This window comes from Pterocles gutturalis, unplaced genomic scaffold (assembly GCF_000699245.1).
Source record: "Pterocles gutturalis isolate BGI_N339 unplaced genomic scaffold, ASM69924v1 scaffold3020, whole genome shotgun sequence".
NCBI lineage: Eukaryota > Metazoa > Chordata > Aves > Pterocliformes > Pteroclidae > Pterocles > Pterocles gutturalis.
The window spans coordinates 39,529-58,728 of record NW_010143236.1 but is presented as its reverse complement, the minus strand read 5'-3'; the positions used below and the strand labels follow the sequence as shown (position 1 = coordinate 58,728).

General features: G+C 40.5%; 1 protein-coding gene across 1 annotated transcript in view; it reads right to left on the bottom strand.

Moving 5' to 3' along the window:
* LOC104469906 overlaps positions 1–17,533 on the bottom strand; it is a 57,011-nt gene extending 39,478 nt beyond the window's left edge. The window contains exon 1 of the mRNA XM_010084644.1: positions 17,394–17,533. Within this exon, the coding sequence (XP_010082946.1) occupies positions 17,394–17,421 (28 nt within the window). The 5' untranslated portion in view covers positions 17,422–17,533. The remainder of the gene's footprint in view (positions 1–17,393) is intronic.
* Positions 17,534–19,200: the final 1,667 nt, after the last annotated feature.

The window sequence follows — 19,200 nt, the reverse complement described above, 5'->3', positions numbered from 1 at the left end:
GCGTTGTGTTCAGTATGGAAATCTGGGACTCCATTCAATGAACCCATGCAGAGCGCACCGCTGTTAATTGAGGAGTTGTAATTAAAGTACCCAGGAGCCACCAGCATGTGGGGACACCTAATGGACATTACAGAAAGCGGTGCGTTACGTTGGACTACTATTCTCAGCGATTTGTTTCCCAAAAGAAGCTGTGGCTGAAGGCTGATGCTGGTGAGCCAAACGCCGAGTGACATAATCCGGGTCATTAAGTCACAGGAACAAGCTCGACTGATCAATCAGCAAAACCCACATGGCTGCTCAGGAGCCTTGACTGATGGGACAGAACAGCAACATAGCTGTTAAGCAAGTTTCTGAGCCTGAGGACCATGTATGCAAAGTCCAGCAGAAAACCCCGTGCCATTCTGGTATGAACTAGGGAAGATCTACCCAGAGAGGCTGAAGGGGCTGCCAACTCCATTTGCTTGCCCATGAGGAGCAGATCCCACCCTGCTGCCCCACAGATGTTCATTAGAAGGTCCAAACATTGGGGCAAGAGCTAGGAGGACGTGCCTGCAGGCTGTGACCATTTAATCTACACCCGTTATCCCTGCCTGAGATATTTTGACAGAGAGGCTAAACTGCAGAGACTGCTCTAATACGACCCAGAATTGGACTTTTGATGCTTGTAAGAAACCACATCCCCCCTCCCTACAAATATTAGTGGGGTTATTATTGCTGGTGAAACAGTCAAGGGCAGCGGGAGAACGGTCGGACACAGAGCAGCCTGCCGGCAGCCACCTCCGCGCTCAGGTTGCTGAATGATTAATGAAGTGATGGATTTCTCCTGCTAAGAGAAGGGAATAGCTTGCGGTCCCTAATGCTGAGAAATTTAAAACTGATAAAAGGAGGGGGTTGGGGTTTGTTTTAAGCAAATCATAACAGAACCTGGGCCCCTCACTTTCACAGTGCATTTGTGAACGACACCACGAGAGACAGACATAATAGATAACGTGAATAACAGAAACTGTCACATTTGATTAACGTGATACTATCTTAAGGCAAAGTTATAACAGCTATTTGTGCACGTGAGTAATACGATCAGCCTGAACTCATTTTTATGAGACAAAATCGTTAAGAAGTTTTTGACTAGCTGAAGCAAACTAAACTATGGCTTTAGACATAAATTTTAAGATTATGGGAGCTCCTTCAGACTATATTTGGTGTTCATGCAAAGGGCTTGTGATGCTTAAACTCGTAAAAATAGAGAAGTAAATCTTGGTTTGTTCTTTGGTCAGAATCTTGTTTCACTCTGAGGAAACCCATCGTGTTGGAGATTAATATCGATATGACAGTGGTGTCCGGGTAAAACCACGGAGAATCTTTATATTACGACCTTAGGCTAATTCACACAGAGCTGCATTTGTATGCATAAGGGATGCAGCTAACCCTGCCACTTGTGAAAGGGCTGCAAAGCTGTTCTGCTCAGATTAAAAATAACAGTAAATAGTCTTCTCAGTGCTATATACATTCAGCGCAGAAGAACCCATCTATAGAGGAGTCAGAGTGAATAAATTAAGCATTCACAATGGATGGAAAGAAGCTGGACAGCAAGGGGGTGTAACTGAGTACGGGAATGGCAATTATTTAATTAACACTGGAGTCTGCTTTTCCAAACTGAAGTTGAAATGTCACCACTACAGCAGCAGCCACGTCAAACCCAGAATCTTTGGAATGGAGCTAAGATGGAATTAAATCAAGCACTGACAAAAACTGCACAGAGTCAGCTGAGGGGATGAGTGGTCTCTTCTCTCCCCTTGGTGTTCATACTGCAGATCTGCATTTATTTCCTGGGTGCCTTGATCCTGCCTACAACAAGCAAAGAACGTGGCCCTTTACTGACCTGGCCAGGACTGGGGAAAAATGTTTATTAAAAAAACAAAGAGCATGCTGTAACATTTTATTTCCTTAATTATTGTTTAAGACTCGACTCAAAATCTCCAAAACTCCTGGTGTTATCATGCCTTTAATATTTCAGATCATGTCCATTATAAATAAGCTTCTTCTAGAATAATGTGATCTAAAAGACAAGCTGTCAAAAATCTTAGTTAAATATAAACTGACAGCACTGGAAACATGTTCAGCTGAAAAATAGCAAAGTTTATGGACAAGATATTATTAACAGTTCATGATCTTTGACATACACTGTTCATTTATTAGTACCTATGGCCCGAAAGTTGCCGTCAGTTCATGTTTAAAAAGAGATTTTTCTTTAACAGCTTTTTCTAAATGCCCTGTCAGTGACTGTCCATAACTCAGCCAGCACTCTGCCATGTAATGGGAGTATTCAACAAGATGATTCAACCTTACATGATATTGTTTTGCTAAGAAATACCTGTAAAAAGCTCTCATTCTTCCAAAAATCACATTAACCAATAGAGGCAAATCCTTTTTGCTTTTTTGCGAACATGTCTTCTAATTATGAGTCTAAGAGGTTTTTTCAGTTTAGTTTGGCAAATGTATTCATCTTTAATGAGCCAAAACCCAGACATTTGAAATAGGGTTTTACAGATGTTTCCAAAATATTTTCCCAAAGCCAGACCACAAATATCGCCTCCAGGAGCCAATCACAGACTTAGCTGTCTGGAAAATGGAAATCCATCATCACATGTAATGTTTTCTCACCACAAATGGCACCAAAAATCTGACTGCCAGAATAATGCTGGGAGTAGCAGAAAATCAAAATGTAAAGGATCGAAATGTAATTCCTGGCTTCTCTGCTGTCCTGCAGGTGGGAGGCACAATTCCCTGAAGTCCCCCAATGCTTCTTTGGCAGGACAGTGGGAACCATATAATAGATGAGCTGCTTGCCAGTTAACCCGGCTGGTGGCACAGGGAAACCAGAAACCTGCCAGGTACCAGCTGTTGCCCAGGGCACTTCTAAACGGAAGGTGAGGAAGGGGATGAGTGCGTAGGGAGGTGCTGCTCAAGCTGCAGAGAGCTAAGCCAGACCCCATGCAAGCACCTGGCTCATCTGGATCCCGTCTAATCTAAAAATTTCCCTTCCTGAAAATTCCCAGCAAGTCTGCTCTCTACTATTGACCTCTCCTGGAAATTTTTCTCTTTGTGAGAATAAGAGCTTCATTCGTGGTGCTGTGAACATATTTGCATAAAGCCATGCATAAACATTGAGATTAAAAAGATGAGTAAATAGTCTTTTTGTTGTTCTGTAGTTTTGTAGTGATAATTAGACCTTTTAGTTTCTCAGTGTTAGAAATTACATCCCTGAAACCTCTGATACAGACTGATTAGTGTATGGAATAAAACCATATATAATCCTTTTTTCTTCTCCAGAAGCTATTTTCTCTGGCATCTATTAACTTTATTGCTTTATTTATTCAAGATTCAGTACTTAAGAGCCTAACTCAGATTTTAAAATTGATCACATACACACCTGCCCTGCCCCGCCTTGCAGTCTGACATTGGGGGCACAGCTACAGAAATTGAAGATTACACCTAACACAAGTGGTGAATAAAAGAAAAGGAGCAGTAAAAACTCCTGAGCAACTGGAGCTCTCCAGAAAGGTGGGAGGAAACAGAGAAGTTAAAGCAAGAGTTTGGCAAGCAGAGATAAGAACAGGCAGATTTTCTTTAGATTACTTCAATCACAGATGTACTAGATTGTACATTAGCCTGTGACTGAGGCAGAGAAAATAATTTCTCAGAATGTGCAGCACAAACATGAATATTGAGCTCCTAGACACAAATGAAGCTACTGAGATCTGTTTCATAAAAGAACTCAGAAGAAAGAGAAAATAATTGAATAATTTATAACCAATTTGATGCTGTTGAGGCAAATGTGCAATTTTGGAGGGTTAGTGAAATTTCTAATTCTGGAAATCAGATTGTATTGGGAATAAGAGCCGCAAATCTGAGGAGAAAGAAAAAAAAAAAAAAAGGAAAAAGAAAAAGAATGTGAGAAATTCCTTATCCAAACTCCAGAAAAAAAGAGAGAACATTTCCAAGATTTCAGACCACAAATAAATCCAAGTGTAGGTTTTGGAAGGAAAGGAAGATAAAGTGGACAACATTAGAAAACTCCCTCTGGAGGAATCTGCAGACTGCAAATAGAAGGAATTTGCAAAACCAGTGTGGGGGGGCTGGACCAGAACAGATCAAAACCAGTCCTAAGCTCTATATGTCACCTTTGGAAAGACCTTGCAAGAAACAGAAGCCAGAATGTACTAAAAAGAAGCAAATTTCTACCATGGCATTGTCAAAGACACATTTGCATCCAATGTCCGCAGTGAGTTTTTACGGATTAATTGACTACGGCTGGGCAGCTTAATGTGATATCTGAAGTTACAGGAAACCATCTGAAGAGAAAACGTACTTGCACTGAATACAGACGAGTAACCACAGATAATGCGGTGGAGAAATCATTCTAGTTGTAGGTTTATAAGAGTTTGACATAAGGATAAAGGAAAATCTTGAAAAGATAAGGTTTGTAATTGTTTCTTTTTTCGATTCAAGGTCTGAAAGCACGGCATATGCTCAGGCTCATTATGAGAGCTTATGCTGTAGGACAGAAGCTTATGAAGGTAGAAAATCAATTCTATGATGTCTTGAAAAAAAAAGGAAAACAACCTGACAATACACCCCATGATGATAATTCAAGAAATTGCAGATTTATGTAGCTATTAAGATGCTTGTCCATGGCAGAAATATTCATGCGCTGATTTGGAATGACTATTGCCACTATATAAAAATAGAATTATTAGAAAATATGAAAATGAAATCTCGAGTTTTATATACCCACATAAGCATGTAAAAGACTTTGCATATAAAACCCTGGACCTGGCACACCAGATGTGCTAATGATAAATCACGGGTCACAATCTGAGTGGTCTGAGTATACACACTTTGCAAAAATTTAAGCACACCACTTTGAACGCAAATCATCCACAGTCTGTGGAAAGTTATCAAAACAGGATGCTAAAAAAAAAAAAACCCATCTGTGGATATAAACTTAGATTTCCACCTGGCATGCCTAGATTAAAAAGCAGCATCGTGGATTCCAGGCCTCAGAAGTACCAGCCATGTTATAGAGACAGACCCAGAGACTAAGCAATTTGCTCAGAAAAAGATGCACAAAGAAGGCAGAGTCAGAACTGAAATCCCAGAGTCCTTGGTTAAGTTGAGGCTTTGAGCAACCTGGGCTAGTGGGAGGTGTCCCTGCCCATGGCAGGGGGGTTGGAACTTGATGATCTTTAAGGTCCCTTCCAACCCAAACTATTCTGTGATTCTAAGCTCTTGTCTTTGTATCCCACTTCTCAGAGATAGACAATATATATCAAATAAGCTCTTTACTTATTTAGAGTATTTTTTCTGAGTTTAATAATTGGTTAAACAGAGTAGTAAGTTAATTCATCGCACTGAAGGTTTGAGATTTTTGTCTGTTTCTGTTTTCCTTCAGAAGATGGCTATCCTGACACCCAGCCAAAAATAATAAATAATTTACATACACTTCAATTCTGCTTTATTAATTTATACTACAGGAAAATAAATTTCAGCACTCATTTAAAGCATCTTCACACCACATTATGGACCTGTTGGAGTAAGTACAGAGGAAGGCCACCAAGATGGTCAGAGGTGTCCCTGCCCATGGCAGGGGGGTTGGAACAAGATGATCTTTAAGGTCCCTTCCAACTCAAACCATTCAATGGTTCTATGAGTCTATGATTTCTTGTTTAATCATTCACAGGCACTACAATACAGTGTCAGACCACCAACTTGCTAGTCCAGTGCCGACTTTGCAGGACCTGACTGTGACCAACGAGAGACTCACTGGGGAGAAGCATAAGAATTTCTCGATGGGCAGATGGGGCATCGTCTGTACCCATCCTTGTTTCTGCAGGTGGCAGACTCAAGCCACTAGGCATGAAATTTCAGATCCCTTCCCTCAATAATGTCTTTATATTTTTGATGCTCACATAAAATATGCAAAAAAATGTTTACTTTTTTTGGCTTGGATTTCTTCCTGTGGCTACTTTCCATTAGAAAAAGAATTGCTTGCATGGTTTCAGAATTTTCAGTTCCTAATTATGTAAAACACCTTTTTCATGCCAAAAGGAAAAGAGAATCCAACTTATTTCTTGTGGTTTTGGATCCTTTTATCCATTTCCCTCTTATTGGTCTTTTCCTAAATTAAAAATCTTAATTCATTCAATCCCTTTTCATGTCTGAATATTTCACCTCATTCAGCTCTATCACACTCCTCGAGCTCTGATATCTCTTTTTTGCAATAAAATGGCCAGTCCTGAACAGTATTAAAATAAGCTTCACCAACTGATTTATGTAAAAGGATTTATAAAAACCTTTGTGTTGTTTACCACCCTATTTTTTAGGAATTCTCACATCCTGTCAACTTTTCTTACTACAAATGTGCGCGGAGCAGAAGTCTTCATTGTACTTCCTACAACGATGCCATGTCCTTGCCTGTTAAAGATATACCAGTTGTGACATTAATTTTGTTTTTATTGTGACATAGATTATATTATTCAGATATATTAGACACACTCAGAATACCAAGGTTCAGCTGAAATATTCCCCAGAGAATGGAAAATTAGCTGTCAGCAGGGGACCTTGCAAATAAAACAAATAAAATTACCAAGGGGGGTGGAGAATATATGGGAGGAAACAAAGAACAAAGCTAGAAAATAAATTAAAGTGAAGCTCAAAACATTTCTTAAACTCTGCCTGTACTTTTCCAATAAAGAACTAAATGGATTGCAAATTTGGATTCTCTCTCAACATATATGTAAGTATATTTCATTTTTAGATCACTGTTTCATGTCTATTCCAGTTTAATAATGGAGATATCTAGTCATCATCACCTCTTAGCTATTTGAGGTCTCCATAACATGGGTGGAGAAATCTGCACCCAAAACACTACAAGAAAAGAGACATATATGTCAAGGACATTTCTGTTTCTGGTCACAGCTTCTGCCGGCAATCCCATTAGAGGAACCAAGCATTGATAAAATCAAAATTAATCTTATGCTACGTGATATCGAAAAAAAATGGAAATTGTGCCAAACTTACAATAGTTAGGCAAATTTGAATCTGTATTAATATTTCATGTTTAGCTCCTGAGCTTAGAAGAGTAACAAATTTCTAGCTGAGCCCGCTCCTGAGATGTTTGTAAAGTTATTATGACAAAAACTCAGTGGTTTCAGGCAAATGCATGCAAGTTTAACTTTATGCATGTGAACATTCATGCTGAAGACAAATGGATCACTCACAATCTCAAGTTAAGGACAAGAGTACATCCCCGCAGAACTGGGTCAAAATGTGCAACTCCCATTGAGTTTAAAAAAACATACTTTGACAATCTTAAATAACAGCATTACCTTGACAATTTATACTGAAAACAAACAAAAAGAACCCTGCCAAATGCACTAAAGAGAGCTCATAAATATTAATCTGGAATTTCTTCCAACACAAATAAAAGCTATAAACTCAAGCATTTATAATACCGGGAGATGCTTGTGTGTTCCGTATCTTATGCATTGTGGGTTTCAGTTAGTGTTTTTCCATTGTTTATATTTCCAGTCCAATTTGCTCTCCAAAATATTACTGCATCTTACTGGGAACCTAAGCATGAATTTCAATTTTTTTTCACTTCAAAAAGGTAGATGAGAGAAGTGGATAGGGGACCTGTCTGTTTACTTGCCATTTGAAATGCAGATAGAAGTCATGCAGTTGCAGATAAAAAGAGTCCCTCCTTATCATACCAAGTAGCGGTGGTTAATTGTGATGCATCATGAAGCATAGGCATTGTCAAGAAACAGACACATTAATCTTTGGAAATGTCATCAGGCAGATCAAGACACACTGGTCAATAAAACCCAAATGGCTTTGTCACTCTGGAGATAAAAAAAAAAAAAAAATAAAAAATAAAAAAGAGATGACTTAACTTTAAAAAAAAAGCAAGAGGACTGATAGTTCAGTTTTAATTGCATTTTGCAATACTGTATTCCTGTATCAATTTTGGAGATTTTTCCTCCTAATTCTTTTGTTCAAACAACCTAATCAAGGTGTTCTTCCTTCTTTCACACCCCCTATAAAACCAACTCCCTGTGAAAGTCTGCTTTGTTTAGAAATATGACATACAGACATTCAACCTCAGACTTTCTCAGCATCAACACCTTTACAAGACACCCTCAGCCACGACACCCACCAGCATGTTGTTGGATGAATGCTCTGACTGTACCATGAATCTGAGGGCATCTGCCATGACATGGGGGTCTGCCGCAAGATTCCCATGGACAGATCCGTTATTGGCTATAATCATCTAAGGGAAAGAAAAATACTTTAATTTGAACCTAAGACAAAATGCAAGGGGTTTACATTGATTATATTCTTCTACAAAGAATATAAAGTTTACAAAGAAAATAAAGATTATATTCTTCTATGAAGAACAAAAAGGAATTCTGGTCCTGCAATAAATCTTTCAAGGTAATGTCATCTATCCGCCTCACGCTCGTGCTCTTCTGACTGCTCCAGACAATTACAGACTTTTCTGAAAAGAAACTTATTTTTCAGTCTGCACAGAATGTCCTTATGCTTAGGTCTTGTTCTCCCACAACTGGAGGGCAAGTAGAGGAAGGCCCTTGTGAAAACCAGTCCCTCAGAGGTAATTTGTTGTAACCAGTTAAGCCCCAAAGACTTCTTCACTGCTGCGCAAAACCCATTTTTCACTTCTACCTGGCTCAGGACCAACAGAAGCCATGGCAAATAGTAGCCAAACAAAATATATCATTTACCATTAGGTGATACCCAGCTTGATAGTTTCTAGGAGACACGGTCTCCTCTTGGTTATATCACCAATATTATGAAGCTGAGATGAACAGAGGTGTAGTGTGAGTTGGGGTGGAGGAAGAAAGGGGAAAGACAGAGTGGCTTGAGATAGTTCATCATCTTTGCCTAGAGTGAAGCAAAATTTATTCCAGCATCCCTCAGATCACGGCCCAGAGCCCTGGTGAGATAGGTGACTCAAAAAGAAGATTCCTGTTTGAAACAGAAAACATCTGAGGCTTCCAAACAGCCAGGGAATACAAGAAACATCAGTCAGCATGAAAAGGATCTGCCTTGGCACACTACCAGCTTGTCAAGGTTTCTGCAAGGCATCACAGGAAAGAAAGACTTCTAAAATGACTTGAAAGTTGCTTTGTTGCTGTTTCAGAGAGCTCCTTCCAAACGTGAAGTTAAGCATGGGAAAGGTGATGATCTGAAGATGTAAAAACAAGAGGAAGGGAGCTGGCATCATCAGCCCATCAAAGGTGGAAGCTGACATTTAAAAACTAACAAGAGATGACAAGCCATGTGGGGATGAGGCAAGAAGGTTGTTCAAAACGAAAACACGATTATGTTGTGTAAACAGAGGAACTAATAGAAGAATGCAGGAAGGTGGTGACAATTGTCAATGTACTGGGGTATAAAATGCCTCTGCATATGAATTTTTAATTCATTTCAGTGGGAGAAAGCTGGAGAAAAGAATCTTGCAGTAAGTGAGATGCCAGGTGATAAGAGCCAGGATAAGACTTTTGGCTATGTTACAGCTACAAAAAGACCACATCCTTAAAAGAAGGTATGCAGAAGGATTTGCAAGATAAAACCAAACTGGATATGGAAGAGCTCACTTTCATTACTTTTCCCTCAAAAAGAGACCAAAAGAGACAATACTGGAAAGTATTAACAAGAGTCACACGTTGTGGTGGCTTGAAACAATATCTATATATCAGTCAGACCTGTTAGAAAAGCAACCCCAGACCACTATTTGGACAGAATAAAAATGGCATGGAAGAGGCAGGCAAGTCTGTGGTCCATCAACATATTCATGATAAGACAAATTTGTATTTGTGGATAACAATACCAAGAAACAAGGAGAAAAGGAGTCAAAGAAGATCAAGGGCAGGTGTTCATGGCATCTTCACAGAAAGCTGGAGGAGGGTCAGAAGATGACAAAGTGCGATTCAAAATGTGACAAAAAGTGACAAAATGTGAGAAATGTGATTCAAAATATGACAAATTGTGACAAGATCACAAAATACGATTCAAAAGACATTAGAGCCACTAAAGGGAAAGAATATCCTAGGAAAGGGGTAAGGTCAATGGCATCAAGAGCAGCTGAAGGTCAATGAAAACAGAGGCACATAAAGAGACTTGGCTTGGTAAGAGCCACCACAGACTTTGTTGAAGGCAGATAAGGAATGCCAGTTGGACTGAAGAAAGCCTGAATCAGAATCAGAAGAGAAAGTTTTATTTTAAGACAAAATCTCTCACTTCGTCTGTTCTGTATTCTTTCACATTTTTGGCTCCATGCACTTACATTTTCCTACTTATATAACTCCTAGGAAGTGTACAGATGGGGAAGAATTATTGGGTTTGTGGCCCTATGGATGGATAAATGCTACCGGACAGTTATAACGTCCCCACTGCCACTTGTTGACATTCCTTATAGGAACACTGCAGCCGGCCAGCAGCACTGCCCTTCCTCTCCATGGAGCATACCACCAGGGTAAGTTTTATTTTCATGGAGCGGAGGGTTGAGACCTTGTGTAAGTCACTGGTTCACTAAGTCAGGCAAAGCAAGCTGGCAATATCTTTTGCTCGTGTGACAGCAACTTTTGCTTTCAGTTCTGGAGGATTCTCCTTGGATCAATATGCAAGATGTCATTCAAAACCAGAGGCTGTTGCAGTTGCGGTGCTGGTTTTCTGTGCTGCGTTGCCTCAGTAGATAAAGACTTCATTTTCTAGAGCTGTGGAAACGGCACCTTTTAGAAGAAACCAGCTTTTGAAAAATTGTAATAAAGCCAAAGATTGGCTTTAATAGCTAAATATTTGTGTTCTTTCCTAACTTAATTTGTAAGATTATTATTCTATTTCTCTATTACTCCCACTTTCTTAATGGATTCCCCTACTGTTGATGGGCTTTCTTTTAATTGAATATACTCAGGATCACAGTTTCAGCAAATAATTTAGCAAGAAAGAAAAGAAACCTTTACCTTTCTCAACAGATGAACAGAGCTTCGGTTACAGTGAAATAACCAACACACCCTCATTAAACTGGCATTTAACCCAATGTCTCAATGGGTGTAGTTCCCATTAACAATCATTTAAATGAATAGAGCTGCAAGCTCTGGACCGGTTAATGATGGATGCTAATTAGCAGCAGTTGAACAGAAGAAGCCATCTTAACTAAACAGACAAATCTCTGCACTAAAAAACCCATTAAGCTCTCGCTTATAATGAGGTTAATTTAAACCCACTGTTGAACAAAACCAGGCCTCCAGCTTGAAGGAGACACTCATCTTCCTTCTCCTAACTGCAAAAGAGAAAATAAGTTTTAGGCTGAAAACCTCCGTTTCTGAACTTGTAGGGTGGCCGTATGGGTCTCACTCTTCTCTCCCAGCACCCAGTGGCAAAAGTCACCCTGGCTCAGTTGCTCCAGGCTGAGCCCACGTTGCCAACGATAAGCCCAGCTCAGAACAGTGGATACAGACTCCATCTCACAGAGACCTGAATCCATGGTAAATATGGCAGCTCCAGTAGTGGGGTTTCACCCAGAGCATCTGCTCTTTTTCTGTAGCTTTCAGCTATGCTGCAACATCACTTTCCTCTGAAGTCTCAGTGTAAGAAACCTCAAGTGCTACATTGAACATAATATTACAAAATTATCTACATGCCCCCATCTGAGTTCTCATTTTTCTCATGATCATCTTCTCTAACCCCTTGGGTTTTCTCCTTGCTCATTTTGTTCCATTTTCCACCACATCTCAGCCTCACCCAGCCTCTGCAAAACTTCATGGGTAGCAGTCAGTGCCTGGCATGGGATCACTTCACACGTTTCTTCAGCTCCTTCATCTTTGTCCTCCTTCTTTTTCCTTTTCACAACTGTGTATCACTGGTTTTAAAGTCATCCCTGAAACTCAGTACACAGTCCAACTGAGTCTGCATCTCTTCCGTAATAACTCCTCTGAGCAGGTGTAAAAGCTCTTAGAGTAACAAGATCAGTGATGGCATCATGCGATGCTTGGCCTCCCACCTGACACTTAGGAAAATATTCTGCTAACAGCACATGGAAAAGACTAGAATTCCATTCCCTCTCTCAAAGCAGGATCACTAAGACAAAGAGATACTGGCATTACAATTGGCAGATACGACCCGACATACAAAAATTGGAACTGCGAAGAAGAAGGGTTGCTGCCTGATTTTTTTCCCCAAGACAATTTTTCCGAGTATAGCCATGCCTTTTGAAGGGACATTCCTGTGGGCAGAGACCATTAGGATTAATGGTTAATACAGAAGATTTGCCCTATTTGTCAGATTTGTATTAGTTCATTGTTTCTCGGCATTTTTTCAGAGGAAGGAAGGATGGGCTGTGTTGCTTTGTAGGGTTTGAGGAAGGTAGGAGCTTCCTAACAGACCACAGCTGTGAAGCAATACAGAGCATCACCTCATTAACGTTAAGTCTAAATCATTTTCGGACTCTTTGCTGACAGTTTGTCATACTAAAAGCAAACGTAGCTCAACCGAAGTGAACAATATTGTGCTTGTTCACAGCTGCATTCAGAACTCGCAATTGCCTGTCACAGCAAGATGAAGTTAGTGCCAGATGTTACTAATACAACTGAAAATAAAGTTCTAGAATGAAAACAATAACATCTCATTTGGGAAAATCTATAGAAGATGTAAGAAGCTAGATTCTCAGATGTTGGGAAGTAACACAAGTCAGTTTGCATCAGCTGAAAGTCTGGCCCTTCCCTATTTAGGAAGTTCAAATTGAGAAACTAAATTTGAAACTGATAACTTAGAAGAGGAATGCAAATCAAATGAGGAATGCAAATCAAATGAGGAATGCAAATCAAAGGTTAATAAATTTTGCCAGAGGTTCCTCTTGTATTAAAGAAGCTCTCAAAACATTTAAACAAATTTGAAAGAAGCCTTTGAAGTACCTGAACATGACTCTCAGCTTTTGTAACAGTTGACTTTGTACGTATTCAAGGGACCTGCACAATTGAGTTTGTTTGATACTGGAAGCAGGGAATTGGAAGAGCTGTGTTTCCACTTGATGACAGCAAATAGGGGCCTACAACAAAAAGCCTTTTTAAATGGGGGGGGAAGCACTGGGATCCCTGCATGTGAAATTCATGCTTAAGATCAGTTAGAATTAAATGATGCATTTTGTTAAAAAATGAAATATATGGTTTTCTATAAGTGTAAATTGTTATTTTCCCCAGACATTCCTAGGCAGATTAAAGAAGTAGTTTTTAAGCTAATAAATAGGAAATCTTCTCAATACCAGTGAGTTTAGCTTCCCTGTGTTCCTGAGAATATCTAGCCAGAAAACTTCTTAACTTATATTTTCTAAGTAGAAGATAATTAAGTGGAACAATAACTACCATCAAAAACTAATTCCAGTAGTAGAGAAAATCCCAGACACCAATTTGTTAAAAGAGAGGTGTTTCAGTCTTCTATTTATTTGCAGATAATCTAGTGATTTGAGCAACAATGAGGACTAACCCACAGTTTGCTTGGTTTCAAATGCCTGTCACATTTGGTGAACATTTTTCTCATGGAGAAAAATCCCCAAGCCCTTCCAGGAAGGCTAAATAGAAAAGAAACAACGAGAAGAAAGAATAACTACTATTGGTGGAACCAGCTGGGGGGAAGGAGGGGAAGGTAGGTTTCAGATATTATAGGCTCAAAAATCGAATGATGGGAGACCAGAGTGCAGACACTGGATAAAGCACCTCCTGGTCCTGGAAGGTCTCCAAGGAGCTGGTGGATGGGGCCCCATGGTGAACCGCCCAGACCCATGAGAGGACAAGGCGAAGAAGTCCCTCATAGTCCCTCAGGTTTTCCCATCCAGCTTCTCCCAGTGGCATTGGATCCCACAAAACCCTCTTGTTCTGGCTTTGGCGGGGGCAGAGGTAACTTTCTTCATAGCAGCTAGTGAGAGGCTACGTTTTGGGTTTGTGCTGAGAAGGACGCTGATAACATACTGATTTTTATAGCTGCTGCCAGAACAGTCAAGGACTTTTCAGCTTCTCTGCTGTGCCAGTGTCTGCAGGGGCAGGAGAAGCTGGGAGGGAGCACAGCACCAATTACCAGCCTAGGATTCAACCTTAGGTTTAGGATTGAGACCCAAATTCGCCAGTGGTCTATTCCATATCATGCCCAGTATACAGATGAGGTTCTGTCTGGAAGTGCTCTCTCTCTGGGTCATCTCTCTCTCTTGGGGTCACCCCTCTCTTGGGGTCTCACTCTCTTGGTCAGCTCTTGATCTCTTGGATGCCTGGTCTTTTTCCAGGATTGTGGTTTCAGGACTCTCCCTGCTCCGGGATCATTAGCCGGGAATGAGCTAATGAGCTGAGCCTTGGTCATCAGGTGGTGAGCAGTATCACTGCGTATCACTCATTTGTATACTGGTATATATTACTATTACTATTATCATTATCATTAATATTTTCAATTTTATTGTAGTTTAGTTATTAAAATGTTCTCATGTCAACCCATTAGTCTCTTTTCCCTTTACCCCTTTAATTCTCTCCCCCATTCCTGGGAGGGAGGGAGGATGAGCGAGCGGCTGTTGTGGCGTTTTGCTGCTAGCCGGGGTCAAAACCACACCACCTCTGAAGACTGCAGATGTTTAGAGCATCATGCTGGAGGCAGGTCGCAAACCAGCACTCAATGCATACTTGTGCACCCCCATTTCGGTCTTGACTTTTTTTCATCAGTCCCCTGGCCACATTTGCATATTCACCTGTGTCCAACTCAAAACTAACATGAGCTCCATCTCTTCACCAAATGGACAGCACACCCCTTGCCCAAATGGAAAAGCCCTTAGGTCTAACGCTCCTGTTGTCACTTTGTGGTCTGTGCTAAGAGGAAGAAAACCCTCTTTGCAGCAACTTCTGAAACAGTATCGTTTCCCTTGGAGCTTAATATACTTCAGATTTCTATATAATAGTTTCACAGTCAGCCTCCGCTGGAGATATCTGGATATTATTAAAACCACAAGAGCCTCCAAACCCATTGTCAAGAGCAAAGCTACCTTCTGACTGACTTGCATTTTGCTCGCACCTGTTGTCGATACAGAAAAAAACGCAGTTTAAACATTCCCCAGTTGTTCTCTCTATTTCCAAACTATTTGAGGACCATTATAATTTTTTAGTGCTCTGTTGTTCCCCTCAGAGTATTTCCCTAGCTCGATTTTCTCCTGACACAATTTAATAACGAAAGCTTACGGTTTGACTCTCTCCTTTACCTCAGCAGCACTACTCCAATGACTCCAGTACACAGAAAATCATTTCCATTCTGTCCCAGCCCAAACCCACACACTTATCAGGGAAGGCTTAGGACCTCAGTTTGTAAGGACATAAAGAAGCTTTAACAAAGGAACAAGTCACTATAGCAACACACGTTAAAAAAAGGAGAATTCATATTTTGTGGTGAGAAGTGCAGCAGGGGGTTTTATTCAAAAAATATTGTCTCCCCCTGTAAGCTTGCGTCTTTTGAGCACATCAGTGGTCCCATCTGGGAATACTCACATTGTCACTGCACACTACAGGTTTCTGAGCTTTTTTTCTACATTGCTTTCCTGTTTGCAAACCTCTTCTTTACACTCATGAGGACAAGCACCCCACCTTTTGGTTTGTACAAAACTTAACGACCTTTTGCTCTTTAGTCAGACTCCAGCAGCCAGAGTAGAGTTTACACAAAAACTCAAAAAAAACATATGCTTGCTTTTAAGCATATGCCAGCAGGATCAGAGTCCAGTTTGTTCAGGTATTTCGGTCATATTGTCTTTGCATTTTTCTGCCTGCTTCTGCTGTTGATTCCAGCCCCGTGCAGAGCTGCAGGCACGTCAGAGCTCTCCAAGTGCACACACAGCTGCTGGCAGTCAGCTGCACGCCTTCCTGCCCAGGGAGGTTTCCTGCCCAGGGAGGTATGGAACAGAGCTGGACGCCCAGCCACCTGTTACAACATATTTTAAGAACTAAGGTTGACTGTATTGTCTGTGAAAACTGAAAATCTCAGTTATGGGTTATTACCAGAACGCCCCAAAGTTTAGTAGATGACATTTGGTTGCTTCTCTAGGTAGACCAGATAGACGGAGCTCATCCCTTGTGCATGAAAGTGATGAGCAACAGGAAAAGTGTGAAAAGTTAAGTTTGAGATCAAGCTTTCAGGAAACAGGAACTTAATTCCCTCAACTACAAAAAGCCTTGGTGACATTGGACAAACCATGGAGTATTTCACTGTCTCAGTTTCCTGTATGTAAAAGGGTGACCTTACCCTTTTGCAGCTGCACAAGTTCACTGTGTGGGCTTCAGCGCTATACGGACTGCGCTGCGAGCTCCACACCGCGGGGGAAAGCAAAAGCTCCTCCCTGATGTTATCGATGCGAGGCTATTCTCATTTCCAAAGCTCAGATAAACTTCAACGCCGATTTCCCTGCTGCCTCTGATTGCTCTTAGAATATCACTGAAGATAAAAACTCAGAGTTATTGAAATTCAGAGGATGACGCTTAATTTTGAGTGTGAGTCAGCCAAATTGATTTCCAGACTGATGGGCATTCATGCATAATTAAAGCTGGTTTTGTTCAAGCAGTTCATACGCTTATGAAATATCAGCATTACAGGAGTAAGAATCACTTCTACTGGAAAACACCTCCTGAGTCACACGAACAAGTCCTCTGCGGGTGCACACATCCTGAGAGACAGACAGGCACTCTGAGCAAGAACCGCAGGAGCCAGCTTACCGTTTCCCTCACTTTGCTGCTCTACAGCAGGCATCCCCACTTGTACGGAAGTGGGAACGTCTTCCTAGAAATCCAGGAAAAAAAATCGACTTACAACTAGCTTTCTACAATGTGACTTGAAAGATGCCAATGCAAAATGAAAGCACATTTTTAGTACTTTTCTCTGTGAGTACATCAATATGTCTTTTATCTCTTTGACTGGATGGGTGACTATTCGGTCACATCCAAATTTACATGTGACATTTCAGTAAAATAGTAGATATAAAAAAAATTTCCAGGATGTAAGCACGTTCCAATCTCCCAAGTTTCACGCCTTGTAAAAAAACCAGGAAAGCTCACAAACAAAGGTATTGAATTGCTTTCTACCAAAAATAAAGATTTAAGATCCTTAACTATTCCACAGTTCTTCTCCTGACTTATTTTTGCTCATGCCTTTGCAGATTCAAGGAGCAACTTCTGGAAAAGCAATCACTGAATGCCACGACTGATTAAAATCATATTATCAAAAAAACATTTCAGAGTTAGTTTTGTCTCTGTTTAGTATTCTATTTTTAATCCAGTTAGAAAGTAAAATAAGCCACTTACAGTGAACCAAAACTTCCCTTGTTTCCATGGAAATGTTTAGAAGGCTGATCTGAAGTTAACCAGACTGGTAAATACAACCGCTTGTCACCAGCCAGCTTAATCCCCACGGCTGCCTCTCGTGCGCACCATCGCACCCAGGAACCTTTTACACTGCGAAACGCTCCTTAATGACAGCTGATTTCTAATCCAGGGCACAGACTGAGCGAGATCCTCTCAAATATGTGTCACTCTGACGGGGGCAGGGAGAGCAACCAAGCCCGCACACTCATTATCGAAAAATTTCATGTCAACAATACACTCTTTTAATATTTCACGATTCAAAGGATGACTTTGTGACTTTTTATTATACAATTACTTTCTGCCATACCCAGTTTTCATCTCACTCCAGCAATTTTACACCAGTGTAATGCTTGCATCCAGTGAAATTGCTTCAGCTTTATCCCAGGGTAAGCGAAATCAGAATGGGATCATTTGTTCTTTATTTGTTGGAGAGATGTGATGGATCTCTATTCAAATATTAATACTGAAGTTTGCTACAGAAAGATCCTATGTAATAAATCAGTAATGCACAGCAAGAGCCTTGCCTGTCGGTCTGGTTGCAGGGGAAGGGTGAAGGTGTCTTCAGAGATGTTGTAAGAAAAAGAAAGTTATATGAAAATCGCTACAAAACAACTAATAAAACTCAGTCATTTGTGCCTGCGTGAAACTCCAAACTTCATGCACATATCATTTTTTTTGGCACACTCAAGGCAGAAACCTGGCAAAAGAGAAAATGAGAGGCAAGTTCTGCTTGGCCAAAGTTTGAGAGCAATCTGACATAACAGCTTGGTGCTACCTGAAGGAATGGACCCACTCCTCCATCCTGCCTCTCCGTACACTTCCTTGCCCCAGCACCAGACACCTCTTCCAGCTTCATTCTTTGCACCACCCTTCGAGCTTGTCAGGCACTTTTCTGAGGTAATTCAACTCATTAATTTGGCAGAAAGTTATACACTTTGGTGGGAGGAGTTACTTTTCTTGTAGCTCAGCAAGTCAAATTACCCCAGCAAGGGACCAACAAATGCCAGAACCAACACACACGGCCAGAAATGAACCTGAAATGTCCCTTAACCCATTAAAGTATTCTGTCACACAAGTCCACATTTAGCCTCAGTTTGTGCCTAAAAAATACCGACAAAGCTAACTTCTGCAGCAAGCAAAGTGATTGAAAAACAAAAGTCACAGCTCTACCCACCACCGGAGCCACTCCAATTTTTTCAAGTACTTTTAACACATGGGAGTTCATTGCAACTGCCTCTAGTCATTGAGTCAGGTCTGGAATTAACTTGATTAAATGGACTGTGTGTGACGTTCAATGTGTCTTGTACTCCTAAGTCCCTTCGGTGCTGTGGGAAAAAAATGTTTCAGTTTAGGAAAATACAAGATTGATATATGTTATTTCGAGCCATGCATTGCTTGGCACTATCATTTTTTATTCAGTATAGCTGATCTTTTTTCTGTGTCTTAGAAGACCATCGTGAGTAGTAGAGAATACATGATTATTCATTTATTTAAGAAAAATGTTGCCTTTCTGTACATAAAGATAAATGTATCTTTCTATATAAAGGCTGAAAAACCCAAAGTATCATGGACAGTGACTGTTTTTGCAGTTACCTTGTGCCCAGCTCAAACAGAACTAGCATCCACAATATTTATTTCACTGAACAACAGGGAAAATTAGTGGCAAAAAATCTAAGTTAAGGTGTGGATGAGATGTCGATCCATCATCCTATTGCAGCAGTACATATGGCTCCCAAGAAAAATAAGA